General features: G+C 66.0%; 1 protein-coding gene across 1 annotated transcript; it reads right to left on the reverse strand.

Annotated features, from left to right (window-relative positions):
* Positions 1 to 1553: 1553 nt before the first annotated feature.
* NACAD (NAC alpha domain containing) lies at positions 1554 to 11516 on the reverse strand. Its single transcript, XM_087433984.1, has 8 exons — positions 11450 to 11516; positions 3531 to 9245; positions 3299 to 3411; positions 3144 to 3218; positions 2536 to 2682; positions 2319 to 2465; positions 1988 to 2110; positions 1554 to 1899 (listed from the first exon to the last, which is right to left on the reverse strand). Exons 1-8 carry the CDS (start codon positions 11514 to 11516, stop codon positions 1885 to 1887), a joined length of 6402 nt encoding a protein of 2133 aa, XP_087290110.1. The 3' UTR covers positions 1554 to 1884.
* Positions 11517 to 13241: the final 1725 nt, after the last annotated feature.

Here is a 13241-nt window from a genome sequence, read left to right on the forward strand (position 1 = left end):
GTGTCTGCTCTGGCCTCTGTCCCAGGCCCACACGTCCAGGGCTGGGTGCAGTGGTCTGGGGCTGGGCTGCCCTTCAGCTCTTGCCACTGCAGGGAGCTGGGCTGGGCTCGGCAGCAGTGGAGGCCACGAGGAGGACCTGATTTGGGCTTTTGCTTTGTGGACATGGGGTGGTGAGCAGGTGTCTTGGGCACGTGCAGGTGTGAGTGGCAGGTCTTGGTTATCAGGACCCAGACACCGGGCTCTCTGAGGGGCACTGGCTGTGTTCTGGCCCCTCACCCAAGTCCCCAGTTCCCCGGTCTGACCCACCATTGTGGTGGTCTCCAGAGCAAACCCTGTACACGCCCCCACCCCACAAGTGCCGTCCACATCCTGAAAGTGTGTTATCTCAGAGCCTGGGTCCCAGTCTCCAGGGGGCCCTGCTCCCCAAGCCCCTTGGCCTTGATCTCCCCAGGGCGGGGCCATCAGTTTGGGGGCCGGGCCTGGAGACTGCAGTGTGCAGGCGTGGGCAGGCCCTGCTCTGGAACTCATTCCTCAGAAGGCGCCTTCGTCCTGCAGACCCGCGACGGCTTCCTGTACAAGCCCTGGCTGAGCAGGGTGGGCACCTGACCCCAGGGAGGGAGAGCAGAGCCCTGGGCTCACGTGTAGGGCCAGGCAGGGATCTGCAGTCCCTCAGTCCCTCCCTCCTGCCAAGGGGAAGGGCAGGACAGCAGGAGGAATCTCAGACCGCTCTGGCTAGGATGTTCGAGAGCTGTTCGTGAGCAGTCCAGGCCAGGCAAAGCTAAGGGAGACTCTTGGTAGATACCGTCTCCAGACCTGTGCAAATTGACCTGCCCTAGAGCATTTGGAATGGTTAAAGACAGCCCCAGGTCCAGGGCCTGGCCCCCCAGAGCCCACCCGGTGTATTGGGATCACATGAGCCTTCTGTGTGGATGGTCAGGACTGCTCTTGCCCCTCCAGGGGTCTCCACCCACACGTGGTCCCCCACTACAGTCCCCCACCCTGTCCTGGGACATGGCCCCCACTCTGCGGGTCCCTGGACTTTGGAGAAGAGAGGAGAGGACATGGGCCAGAGTGAGGGGCCAGGAACTTTGGGGATTAACCACTGGCCCCCTGAGCAAACGCAGCTTTCCCACAGCTTCTCCAGTCCAGGTGCCTCTATGGAAACTTCCAGAGTCTCCTACATCTGGGGACATCCGTCTGGAAACTCCAGTCCCAGGGCCCATGCCTTGAATCACAGAGAGGTGACCAGACTGCTTGCAATCTCTGGGGACTCAGTAGAGGACCACCACCTTCTGGGACATGGGGGGAGAATCACCATCTTCTGGGGATGTAGGAGGACCACCACTCTCTGGGTACATGGGGCCAGGACCACCCCCCCTTGGGATGTGAGAGGAGGACGACCACCCTCTGGGGACATGGGGGAAGGACTATCATCCTTGGGGACACAGGGAGGGGGACCAGCACCCTCTGGGGATACGGGGGGAGGACCACCACCCTTCTGGGGACATGGGGGAAGGACCACCACCCTCTGGGACCCTCTGGGGCTGGGGGAGGAGCACCACTTTATGGGGACACGGGGCGAGGACCACCACCCTCTGGGGTTAGGGGGGACGACCACCACTCTGGGACATGAGGGGAGTACCAGCACCCTCTGGGGACATGTGGGAAGGACCACCACCCTCTGAAGATGTGAGGGTTGGACTGCCACCCTCTTTGGGTCCTGTGTAGCCCCAGGAAGTGTCTTCACGCCTCATCAAATCCCATTCAGTCAGAGCCTGTTCTTGGGGAGCAGTTGGAGCAGGAACAGAGAGACAGTGAGGGGACACCCATTTATTGAGCAGCAGAGCTGGGGAGCAGAGATGGAGCTGGCTCACTGGTCAGCTGCTACATTGTCAGCTCCTGCAGGAAATGCAGAAAGAGAGTGTCATGTGGGAGAGGCCCCAGCAGAGCCAGCGCAGGGTGTCTGCAAAGGGGCCTAGTCACTCACCATGATGGCGTTAACAATATCGCTCTGGTTGTCCCTCAGGGCCCGCACAGCCTTGGCCCTCGACACGTTGGCCTGGGCCATCACCAGCTCAATGTCCCGCAGCTCCAGCCCCGCCTCGTCCACCTGCAGGGGGCCAAGCAGGGACGTGCTGGAGCTGCTCCCCATCCCAGGCAGAGCCTCTGAGGCCCCCCCAGTAGAACCCCCCAGACCCTCCCGCAGGCAGAGCTCTCCCCAGATCCCCCCAGGCAGAGCCCCCTGCAGGCAGAGCTTCCCCCAGGCAGAGCCTCGCCACCTTCACTCTTAAGGCAGGGCCCGGCATCGTGTGCTTTACCTCCTCCTCCTCCTCGTCCCGCTCTTCCTCCTCGCATGGCCTCACATGCGGCCCAGGCGCAGACTCAGGGACCAGGGCAGAGGGCTCTGCGGGCACCTTGAACTTTTCAGCGGCGGCTCTGTGCACTTGCTGGGACAGGTCCTCGATCTGTAGCACAGGGCACAGCTGTCAGCCGAGCCCTCATGCCGGGCCTCCCCGCGCCCACAGCCAGTCAAACCTTGGCTTCTCCAAAGACCACGTAGGTGTCTGAGGCCGGGCTCTTGAAGACGTCAGGCTTGGCGATGACAAAAAGGATGTTCTTGGACTTCTGGATGGTGATCCTGGTGACCCCCTGGATCTGCCTCAAGCCCAGCTTGGACATTGCCTGGGGGCACAGGGGGCTCAGCCCTGGGTGTCAGCCCCCGAGGTCCCAGTCGGGGGTTGGGGGGAAGGAGCAGGCCAAGGGAGAGGCAGCACACTGCCAGGGGACAAAGGCTCTGCCAACTCCTGGGGACCATCTCTGGACTGTAGGCAGACCGTGTGGGACCCTCTGCAGACTTGGGTAGCCCTCCATGGGACCCTCAGTGGGACCCCCCCCCATGGACCTTGGGCAGCCCTCCGTGGGACTCCTCATGGGACCCCTACAGACTCTGTGGGACCCCGGGCAGCCCCCTTGTGTACAATAGGGCGTTGGACCCAGGCTGAGAGGGCCATCTCAACTGACATTCAGGCCCCACTGTTTCTTGAGAAGGTGTCGGGTACGGCATTCCCCAAGGGCCCCCGCTGATGGGATTCATTAGCCATGGGGTGAGAGGGGTCCCCTTATGCAGCCAGGCCCCATGCCACCTTTCGGGCCTTCTTCTCACTGCGACTCTGCTTGGCTTTGGCGACGGTCTCCTCGCTGCCACTGCCTGCCGCAGCCTGGGGAAGGGCAGGGTCTGAGCATCTGAGGGTGGGTGTGGAGCCTTCCCAGGGGCGCACCTCCCCCCTGGGCCAGGCACCTGGGCCGGGCACTGTGCGCTCTGTGGTCCTGAGAAGTTCTGCTCCTCCAGCTCTGCTGATGACTCCCCGTGGCTGTCTGAATGTTGGCCGGAGCCCGGTGCCCGTGGGGAGTCTGGGGACAGGCGAGGTGTGAGGACAGCTCTGCACCTTGGAGCAGGGACCCTGCCCACCCACTCCACCACCTCTGGTCCCTCTGCTCAGGACAGTGCTCCAGCCCAGGGCCCTCCTCACCTTCCTCCAGGCTGTCCTGGTCATCCTGCTGCTCGGAGGCTGGGAGCCCTCGAGGGCCGGCTGGGCTCCAGGGCCCAGAGCCAGGAGGCACTTGGCAGGGGGGTGAGATCTGTGAGGCTGGGTCTTTGGCATGGGTGCCCCCCTTGGGGGCTGCCTTGGGACTGAGGACGGGGGAGTGGGGTGGGAGGGTGACCCGCTGACCAGCCCCAGGGGGATTCGTGGTTCCTGAGAAGGCAGCCACCGCCCGCTGGGCTCCTGCCTGGGGCGATGGGAGGCCTGGAGAGCCCGGGGGCTCCTCGCCCTCCAGTGAGTCTTCCTGGGGGCCCTGGCAAGGGCAGGAGCCAGGGGGCGCCATAGGAGGCAGGGCTGCCTCCATGAGGACACCAGCAGCAGAGGGCTCAGGGCTCAGGATACTATCCTGGGGTGCCCTGGGCAGGCCTCTGGAACGGCTTTCTGGGGGTTGTGGTGTGGAGGGGCCAGGGATTCCGGGTGTTGCCAGGGCCTGCTCACCACTGTCCAGGCTCAGCACAGTCTCCAGCTGCCAAGAGGGCGGTGGGGATGTGGGGGCAGGCTCTTTGGGGCAGCCCCCACCCAGCTTGGGCACAGCCCTCAGTGGAGACTCTGTGCAGGAGGCCAGCCTGGCCTCTGAGGCCACAGCCCCTGGAAGTTGGGGCCCCGGGGTGGCCCTTCCCTCCTCCACTGGGCTTGGGGACCGTGCCTGGCTGACCTCGGGGCAGGCAGCAGGACACGCCTCTGGGCTGCTGCTCCTGGGAGCCTTCCCGGCACCCCGGGGCGTTAGCTCAAGGCTTCCACCCTCCTGGTTCTCGGCCCCCTGGGCCTTCTTTGGCAGCAAATAGGGCTCAGCTCCACCACCAGCATGCACGCCGGCATCAGGACAGGCTCCCCACTCAGGCACCACCAGGCCCTCAGCTATTTCCTTCTCACTGGAGGCAGGCTCGGGGGGAGCCAGGGCCTCTGTGTCAGGCTCGAGGGTGTCCGGGCCCTCTGTGGCAGGCTCGGGGGGGCCCAGGGTATCCGTGTCATGCTCAGGGGTATCCAGCGCCTCTGTGTCAGGCTCGGGGATGTCTGGGCCCTCCGTGGCAAGCTCCTGGGTGTCCAGGGCCTCCATGTCAGGCTCAGGGGTGGCCAGTGCCTCCGTGTCAGGCGTGGGGGTGTCCAGGCCCTCTATGGCAGGCTTGAGGGTGTCCAGGGCCTCTGTGTCAGACTTGGGGGAGTCTGGGCCCTCTATGGCAGGCTTGGGGGTGTCCAGGACCTCTGTGTCAGGCTTGGGGGAGTCTGGGCCCTCTATGGCAGGCTCGGGGGTGTCGGGGCTCTCTGTGGCAGGCTCAGGGGTGTCTAGTGCCTCTGTGTCAGGCTCAGGGGAGTCCAGGCCCTCCGTGGCAGGCTCAGGGGTGTCCGGGCCCTCCGTGGAAGGCTCAGGGGTGTCCGGGCCCTCCGTGGCAGGCTCAGGGGTATCTAGTGCCTCTGTGTCAGGCTCAGGGGAGTCCAGGCCCTCCGTGGCAGGCTCAGGGGTGTCCGGGCCCTCCGTGGAAGGCTCGGGGGTGTCAGGGCCCTCCATGGCAGGCTTGCGGGTGTTCAGGGCCTCTGTGGCAGGCTGGGGGATGTCCGGGCCCTTCGTGTCAGCCTTGCGGGTGTCTAGGGCCTCTGTGTCAGGCTCGGGGGAGTCTGGACCCTCTATGGCAGGCTCAGGGGTGTCCGGGCCCTCTGTGGCAGGCTCAGGGGTGTCCGGGCCCTCTGTGGCAGGCTCGGGGGTGTCCGGGTCCTCTGTGGCAGGCTTGGGGGTGTCCAGTGCCTCTGTGTCAGGCTTGGGGGAGTCCGGACCCTCTATGGCAGGCTCAGGGGTGTCCGGGCCCTCCATGGCAGGCTCGGGGGTGTCTAGTGCCTCTGTGTCAGGCTTGGAGGAGTCCGGACCCTCTATGGCAGGCTCAGGGGTGTTTGGGCCCTTCGTGGCAGGCTCAGGGGTGTCCAGGTCCTCTGTGGCAGGCTCGGGGGTGTCTAGTGCCTCTGTGTCAGGCTTGGAGGAGTCCAGGCCCTCCGTGGAAGGCTCAAGGGTCTCAGGGCCCTCTGTGGCAGGCTCGAGTGTGTCAGGGCCCTCTGTGGCAGGCTCGAGGGTGTCCAGAGCCTCCATGGCAGGCTGAGGGGTGTCCGGGCCCTCCGTGTCAGCCTTGCGGGTGTCTAGGGCCTCCGTGTCAGGCTCGGGGGTGTCTGGGCTCTCCGTGGCTGGCTCGGGGGTCTCCGGGCCCTCTGTGGAAGGCTCGGGGGTGTCCCGGGCCTCCGTGGCAGGCTCGGGGGTGTCCAGGGCCTCCGTGGCAGGCTCGGGGGTGTCCAGCTCCTCCGTGTCAGGCTCGGGGGAGTCCAGGCCCTCCATGGCAGGCTTGGGGGTCTCCGGGCTCTCTGAGGCAGGCTGAGGGGTGTCCAAGGGCTCCGTGTCAGCCTTGGGGGTGTTCAGGCCCTCTTTGGCAGGCTCAGGCAGGGCCTCTGTGTCAGTCTCAGGGGTGTCTGGGCCCTCTGTGGCAGGCTGGGGGTGGTCCAGGGCCTTCGTGTGAGGCTCGGGGATGTCTGGGCCCTCCATGGTAGGCTCAAGGGTGTCCATGCCTTCCGTGTCAGGCTCAGGGGAGTCCGGGCCCTCCCTGGCAGGCTTTGGGGTATCCGGGCTCTCTGTGGCAGGCTGAGGGGTGTCCAAGGGCTCCGTGTCAGCCTTGGGGGCATCCAGGTCCTCTGTGGCACGCTCAGGGGTGTTCAGGGCCCCCGTGGCACGCTCGGGGGTGTCCAGGCCCTCTTTGGCAGGCTCAGGGGTGTCCAGGGCCTCTGTGTCAGTCTCAGGAGTGTCTGGGCCCTCCATGGCAGGCTGGGGGGCGTCTAAGGCCTCCGTGTGAGGCTCGGGTATGTCTGGGCCCTTGGTGGCAGGCTTGGGGGTGTCCAGGGCCTCTGTGTCAGGCTCAGGGATGTCTGGGCCCTCCATGGCAGGCTCAAGGGTGTCCACGGCCTCCGCGTCCAGCTCAGAGGTGTCCAGGGCCTCTGTGTCAGCATCAAGAGTGTCCAGGCTCTCTGTGGCAGGTTCAGGGGTGTCCAGGGCCTCAGTGTCAGCCTCGGGGGTGTCCAGGGCCTCGGTGTCAGGCTTGGGGATGTCCGGGCCCTCTGTGTCAGGCTCAGGGGTGTCCAGGTTCTCTGTGTCAGGCTCAAGGGTGTCTAGGGCCTCTGTATCAGCCTCGGGGTTGTCCAGGCTCTCTGTGTCAGGATTGGGTGTGTCCATGGCCTCTGTGTCAGGCTCAGGGGTGTCCAGTGCCTCCCTGTCAGCCTCGGGGGTGTTCGGGCCCTCTTTGGCAGGCTCAGGAGTGTCCAGGTCCTCCGTGTCAGGCTCAAGGGTGTCCAGGGCCTCCGTCTCAGACTCGGAGGTGTCTGGGCCCTCTGAGGCAAGCTCAAGGGGGTCCAGGGCTTCCGTGTCAGTCTTGCGGTTGTCCAGGGCTTCCATGTCCGGCTCGGGGCTGTCTAGGGCCTCCATGTCTGGCTCGGGGCTGTCTAGGGCCTCCATGTCAGCCTCGGGGCTGTCTAGGCCCTCCATGGCATGCTCTGGGGTGTCCAGGGCCCCCATGTCTGGCTCGGGGGCGTCCAGGCCCTCCGTGGCAGACGCGGGGGCGTCCAGGGCCTCCGTGGCAGACGCGGGGCTGTCCAGGCCCTTCGTGGCAGGCTCGGGGGCATCCAGGGTCTCCGTGTCAGGCTTGCGGCGGTCCGGAGCTTCCGTGGCAGGCTCAGTGGGGTCTGGGGCCTCTGTGGCAGGCTTGGGGGGGCTCGCATCTTCCTGTGAGGCCCAGAGTGTCTCATCATCTGCAGCTGGCTCTGGGCCACCCTGATGGGCCTGGTCCAAGGCCAGAGGCTCTGGACCTCCAGTGTGGCCTGTGTTCCTATCTTCAGGCACTGGCTGCAGTCCCAAAGTCTTGTCTCCTTCCTGCAAGGCCGAGGTGGCCACAGGCTCAGTCCCTGGGGGGCAGCCTGCATCTGTCAGCAGGGCCTGATGGCTGGCCACAGCGGCAGACCCCTGGCCTGAGGAGAGGCATGCATCCTGCAGGAGCAGGGGTGTGGCCAGGTCCACTTCTCCAGGCTGAGGTTCAGGACTGGCCGCAGAGGCAGGTCCCTGGCCCGCTTCCTCCTTCAGATCCTGCAGAGAGTCTGGGCTTGGCGTGAAACCCGCCTCTTCCTGCGCAATCCCAGGCTCCAGGCCTAAGGCAGCGCTGTCTCCCTCCTGCAGGGGCTGAGGTGTGGCTGTGGCAACAGGCACTGGTCCCACAGTGGAGTCTGCCTCTTCCCCCAGGGCCTGAGGGGTCAGCCCGGTGAGACCTGGGACTTCCTTCAGAGACTGAGGGGCCATGGCTGCAGTGGACGCCTGGCCTGAGGCGGGGTCCACCCCAGTTATTTCAGCCACCGGTTCCTGGCTCTCGGTGGCGTGGCTGGCCTCTCCCTCTGAGACCCCAGGAGCGGGCTCCGGGCCCCAGGACGGGGGCTCACCAGGGCTGTCCTGGAGCAGGGTGGTGGGCTGGGCGTGGGGCTCTCCGCTGTACAGCTTCTCGTCATCGGCCCCCGCGTAGGAGGCCGAGTCGGGCTCAGAGGAGGCTGCCGAGGTGTCGTCCCGGAAGGCGAAGGCCTCGTCCATGCCCTCGGTGATGGACAGGTCAGACAGCGACTGCAGGGAGGAGGCAAAGGTGCTGTCGTCCTCCCCATCCCCGGCCAGGTCCCCTTCGGGGGCGGGGGCCTCCTCCTCCTGCTCTCCCTCCTGTTCCTCCTCCTGTTCCTCCTCCTCTTTCTCGGGGGGCAGCGGCATCACCTCCACTGCCTCCACCTCGAAGATTAGGCTGCCCTGGAAGGGCAGGAGGGCGGCAGGGATCATCGGGTCATTGGCCAGGAAGTCCAGCTCGAAGAAGTGGCCCTCCTGGCCCCAGGAAGAGCTGCTGTCTGCCGAGAGGCTGGACTCTGAGGACAGGGAGCCTGGGGGCCCGGGAGGGGGCAGCTCCTGCTCGTCCACTACGGACCCCAGTGGGGAGAAGCCCCAGCCGGAGGGAACGTCCAGCCCTTCAGCTGGGGACAGCAGGCTCAGGGAGCAGGATGGGGACGAGGCCCAGCTGTCCCCATCCGCTGTGATGTAGGAGCCTGAGGGCGAGGCAGGTGGTGAGTCCCCTGGCTCAGGCTGGGTGTCCTGGGCGTCCCTGCAGGGCCCGGGGCCGGAGAGCAGGGCAGAGGCGGTCTCGGTGGGGGTAGAGGGAGGCGTGAAGTAGGAATCAGGGTCCAGAGCAGGGAAAGGCACAGGAGGGTCACCCTGAGAACACAACTCCGGGGGTGGGTTCAGGCTGGTGTGCCCACTCTCCCGGTCCCTGAGCTCTGGCAAGGCAGCCCTGGGAGGCTGGGGCGCCCAGCGTGTCTCCTCGCCCATCACAATCCGGGGCTCCAGGGTGGCTAGGAGAGGACCCTCGGCAGGCCGAACCTCGGGGGGCCTGGGGCTGGGGCCGCCACCTTCCGCGGGGACTGCCCAGGCCGAAGGAGTGCCAGGCCCTGCATCCCAGCTGGCTCCCTCTGGTGGGGGCCGGGCACCCGGCTTGCTGGGCAGGAATGTGAGGGCCAGGGCGCTGGGCCCGGGGGTCAGGGTACAGTGCTCCAGCTGGTTCCCTCTCGGGGTGGTGGCTGCAGCCGCATCACAGGACGGATCTGTGGAGAGAGGAGGGCGTGAGGAGGGCAAGCATCTTCCCTGAGAAGCGGCTCCCAGGCAGTAGCCCAGAGCTGAGCACAGGGCTGGGGCCCCCTGGGGTTTGGCTGAAAAGGGAGGGCAGGCATCCTCCCTGAGAAGTGGCTCCCAGGCCGTAGCCCAGAGCTGAGCACAGGGCTGGGGCCCACGGGGGTTTGGCTGAAAAGGGAGGGCAGGAGAGGGAAAGGGGATTGTTCTGTCTGGGAGAGAATTTCCAAGCACTGTGACCACAGTTAGCAGCGTGCAGTCACAAGGCGTGGGGTGTGGCCGTGGGCACAAAGGGGCACTCCGGCTTTTCTCCTGGACGCTTGTAAAGATGAAACTAGCACCTGTCTCCTCGGACACCGGCTTGCCGCCTCCCTGCACTTAATCTGTGCCGCCTCCGCTGTGCTTGGCAGGGGAGGCCCTCTCATGACCTCCCAGGTCCAAAGGCCCCCAGGGGGCAGGAGCAGGTGCCTGCATTGCTCAGCTCTGGAACATTCCAGGTCTCATGCCTGCTGCGAAGTGGGGGTCTCGCCTCTCTGCCTCATCTCTCTCCTCTCCTTGCTGCCTCCACCTGAGGCCAACCTGTCAGGGTCTCACCAGGCTCTGCCCCACTCCTGCTCCTAGAGCTGGCACAAGGAGGAGGGGAAGCAGGGGCCACCCCGTGCGTGTCCTCAGGTGAGGTGTCCCACTGAGGCTGAGCTGGAGCATTAGGCCATGGGGCGGTGCTGGCAGTGTTGATGGCCGTCCCATGGAGCACAGAGGGGGCCCTGCCCTGCCCTGTATTCAGCTGTGGGGGGCCCGTCGGCTCTGGGGGCTGCAGGAGCATCTGGCCGGGTCTCTCCATGGTGGTAGCCACCCCACAGTGCTGGCAGGGTTGTTCCCTCTGTCAGGAACATGTGAGCGGGTCCCACGGCTGTGCAAAGGGGCTGTCCAGTCCCGGCCGCATTCTCTGGGGGTTCCTGCTCTACCATGCTCACCCACGACCACCCACAAGCACAACACCTCCTGCGCCTCCGCATTCTGTCCGCAAAGTGGAACATCTGCTGGGATTAGAGGTGAAGCTTATGAAGGGGCGGCCTCTCCCCAGGCAGCAGCAGCAGAGCCCCAGGCCCTTGGGCCACACCGCTGGGAGTGTGGTGGCCAGGAGGTCCTGAGAAGGGGGTCCTTTGGTTCCCCTAAAGGGCACCCAACGCCTGGAGGTGGGTGTGGCAGGCAGGGCTGGTGCTGTAGACTGGGCTCTTGGCACTGAATCTGGCGTGGTACCCCTGCCTACCGCATCGGATTCCAGAGCCCTGGGGCAGGGGAAGGGGGGAGATGGGCCAAGGGGGCAGTGGAAGGGAAGCCAAAGGTCAAAGGTTTAATGACTCATTCAAGGTCACCAAGCAGTCCCAGCAGACCCAGCCTGAGTCTGGGGAGTCCCAGCCCCCATCTCCTTTACTGGACCCCAGAGGGAGGCCAGCCCCTTGGACCCAGCACTGGTACCATCTCCAGGTGACTTACCCACAGCAAGGTGCCCTTGGCCACACATGGCTGACCTCCTGCCAGGGCGTCCTGACTGCTCTTCCAGATCCCTCAGCCTCCACTGAAAGTTGCTGACCTAGCCTCTCCAAGGACGCGGGCCTGCACTCGGGGACCACTGCTCCCAGGCCATGCTCCCCCAGTGCCTCTGACCTCCCAGACCCACAGCCTCCCCCTGTGGCTTCCTCAGGCTCCAACGCCCGTCCTGCTCCTCCCTCCTGAGCTGGGGCTAGTCGCTCACCCTGAGGCAGCCCTCACGCATCTCCGGGGCAGGCGCCCCGCGCTCCGCGTGTCCCAGAGGTTGAGGTGCAGTTCAGAACCCGCCGCCTCCGGTCCAGAGCGGCCCGGGCCCGCCAGGCCCGAAGCTCCGCTCTAACAATGGGGCGCGGCGGCCGAGCGGGCGGGACCCGGACAGGGAGCGCACGGAGCCCTCGCGTCGCTCCTGGCTCCTGGAGGACATCCCTGCTCCACCCCGCCCTTCCCCGCAGTCCTGAGTGCGAGCCGGGCCGGGGAAGGGCGGTCGGGATTCAGGTGCACGGGAAGGGCAGGGTGCCGAAAGGATCCGGGAGGGGACAGAGAGAGAACAGGCATGGAGAGGGGACAAGCATGCAAAGCGAGAAGGGCAGCAGAGACGCACGCAGGCGGGAGACCGCCGCGGCCTCACCTGTGCGGGGCCCGGGCCCGCCCGCCTCAGGCAGCAGCAGCTCGGTGCGGGCAGCCTCCCCGGGCATGGCCTGGCCGTGCGCCCGTCCCTCCGTCGCCGGTCCGTCTCTGAGTCCGTCCCGCGGAGCCTGAGCAGCCACCGCCCCTCGGCCAGGGGGTAAGGGTGGGGGTCAGTGGATGACGTCAGCGCCGCCCCGCCCGCAGGGCGCCCCGAGTGAGCGTGCGCGGGCGCGCCAGGCACTGCGGAGCGCGGGGGGCGCGGGCCTCCCCCTAACCAGGCTGCGCGCTCCTCCCACGGTGCGCGGCCCCGCCTTGCCCGCAGCATCCCCTCCTTAACGGGAGAGGGGTTCAGGGCCAGTCGGAGGCTGGGCAGACCTCAGGGTGGCATCACCCCTTAGCTGGGTCGGGAAGAGGCGGGGGGTCGCCAGAACTTGGGGTGCGGGGTCTAGGGGGTGGTTGGAGGTTCTGGAGGGCCGGGGCGCCTTGGGGGAGGCGGCAGCGCAGTCCTCCTGCCCAGCCTCCCGGCCTCCGGCTGTCTGGGCGGAGGGTCCCCGCCCAGCTCGGCGCCTCTATCCAAGAAGTGAGCCGAAACCGCAGCTCCGCACTCATTGGCTGGTCCTCGCACGTCGGTCTCTGTGGCAACCGCCTCCCTGCTCCATGGCAACCGGAGCCGGCCCGCGGCAGCACAGCAGCGAGGCGGCCCCAGCGGGGCTCCGGGCAGACGGCTCCCTGGGGCTCCCCGCAGCTCGGGGCTGCCGCACCCTCAGCTCTCGGGCCGTGGAAGGAGAGGGAGAAACAGGCTTTCCTCCATTCTCGGCGGCCGCCTCTGCCACACCCCTCAGGATGCAAACCCTCCCGAGCCTTCCTGAGATGCGCCCTTGCTTCCACACAGGCCCTCCTGCGCTCAGATTCGCCGAGCACCCACCCTGTGCCAGGCTCCGGGAGACAGATGAACATTGTCACTACCCTAGAGCTAGACGGGGGCGGGGGTGGGGAAGGGAATAAGGCAGCCATTGTTGTGGGGGAGTCTTCTCCATCCTCGACCTTCTGCTGGCTCTATCCCGGAGGCCACGGAGCCAGGGGCTGCCTGCTGGGCATCTCTCCACCTCACGGGGCACCAGGCCCACCTCGCCCCAACCTAAGCCCTGCATCCTGCATCCCTCTCGGTAGCTGGAAATCTGTCCATCTATGCCCCTGGCTAGAGGGGGACTCCTCCTCTTCTTCCTTCCTTTCCTCCACACCTCCCTTCATCCTCACCTCCCAAGCATTCCTAATTTGCCTCCTCCCTTGGCCTGCTTTAGCTGAGTCCTTCATAACTCCCACTGCTCTGCCAGCCACGTAGAATCCGGCCAACACCACCGACTTTTCAGAAATCAAAAGCCCTTCATCAGGGCCTGAGGGGCTTCCAGGCTTGTCTCTCTGTTCCTCCTGACTAATCCAACGATAAAAGCAGGAAATAAGAGACAACCAAAACAGAACTCTTAAAGATGAAAAGAGGAAGGTGAGCTGGTGAGGGTCCCCAGGACTGGAGGAACAGCAGAGTAGCCCACCCAACAGAAGGGGACCATGGCCTGGCATTTTATGACCCCCAGCCTACTACCAGGAGGAGGACCAGGTGGGCGGGTTCATCCCCATGTGGAACTGGATCCCACTGACAATTCCAGGGAAGCCTGGCAGCACTGGCAGGAGGATAAGAGAGGCCCTCCTGACACGGGGCCAAGGGATGCACACTCCCTCCCCACAGGGCCCAAGGCCCCCCAACCCTGAGGCCTGGATGGGGGTGGGGGCACTGG

This window comes from Ceratotherium simum, chromosome 1, assembly GCF_057802395.1.
Source record: "Ceratotherium simum simum isolate JZ-2026a chromosome 1, ASM5780239v1, whole genome shotgun sequence".
Lineage (NCBI taxonomy): Eukaryota > Metazoa > Chordata > Mammalia > Perissodactyla > Rhinocerotidae > Ceratotherium > Ceratotherium simum.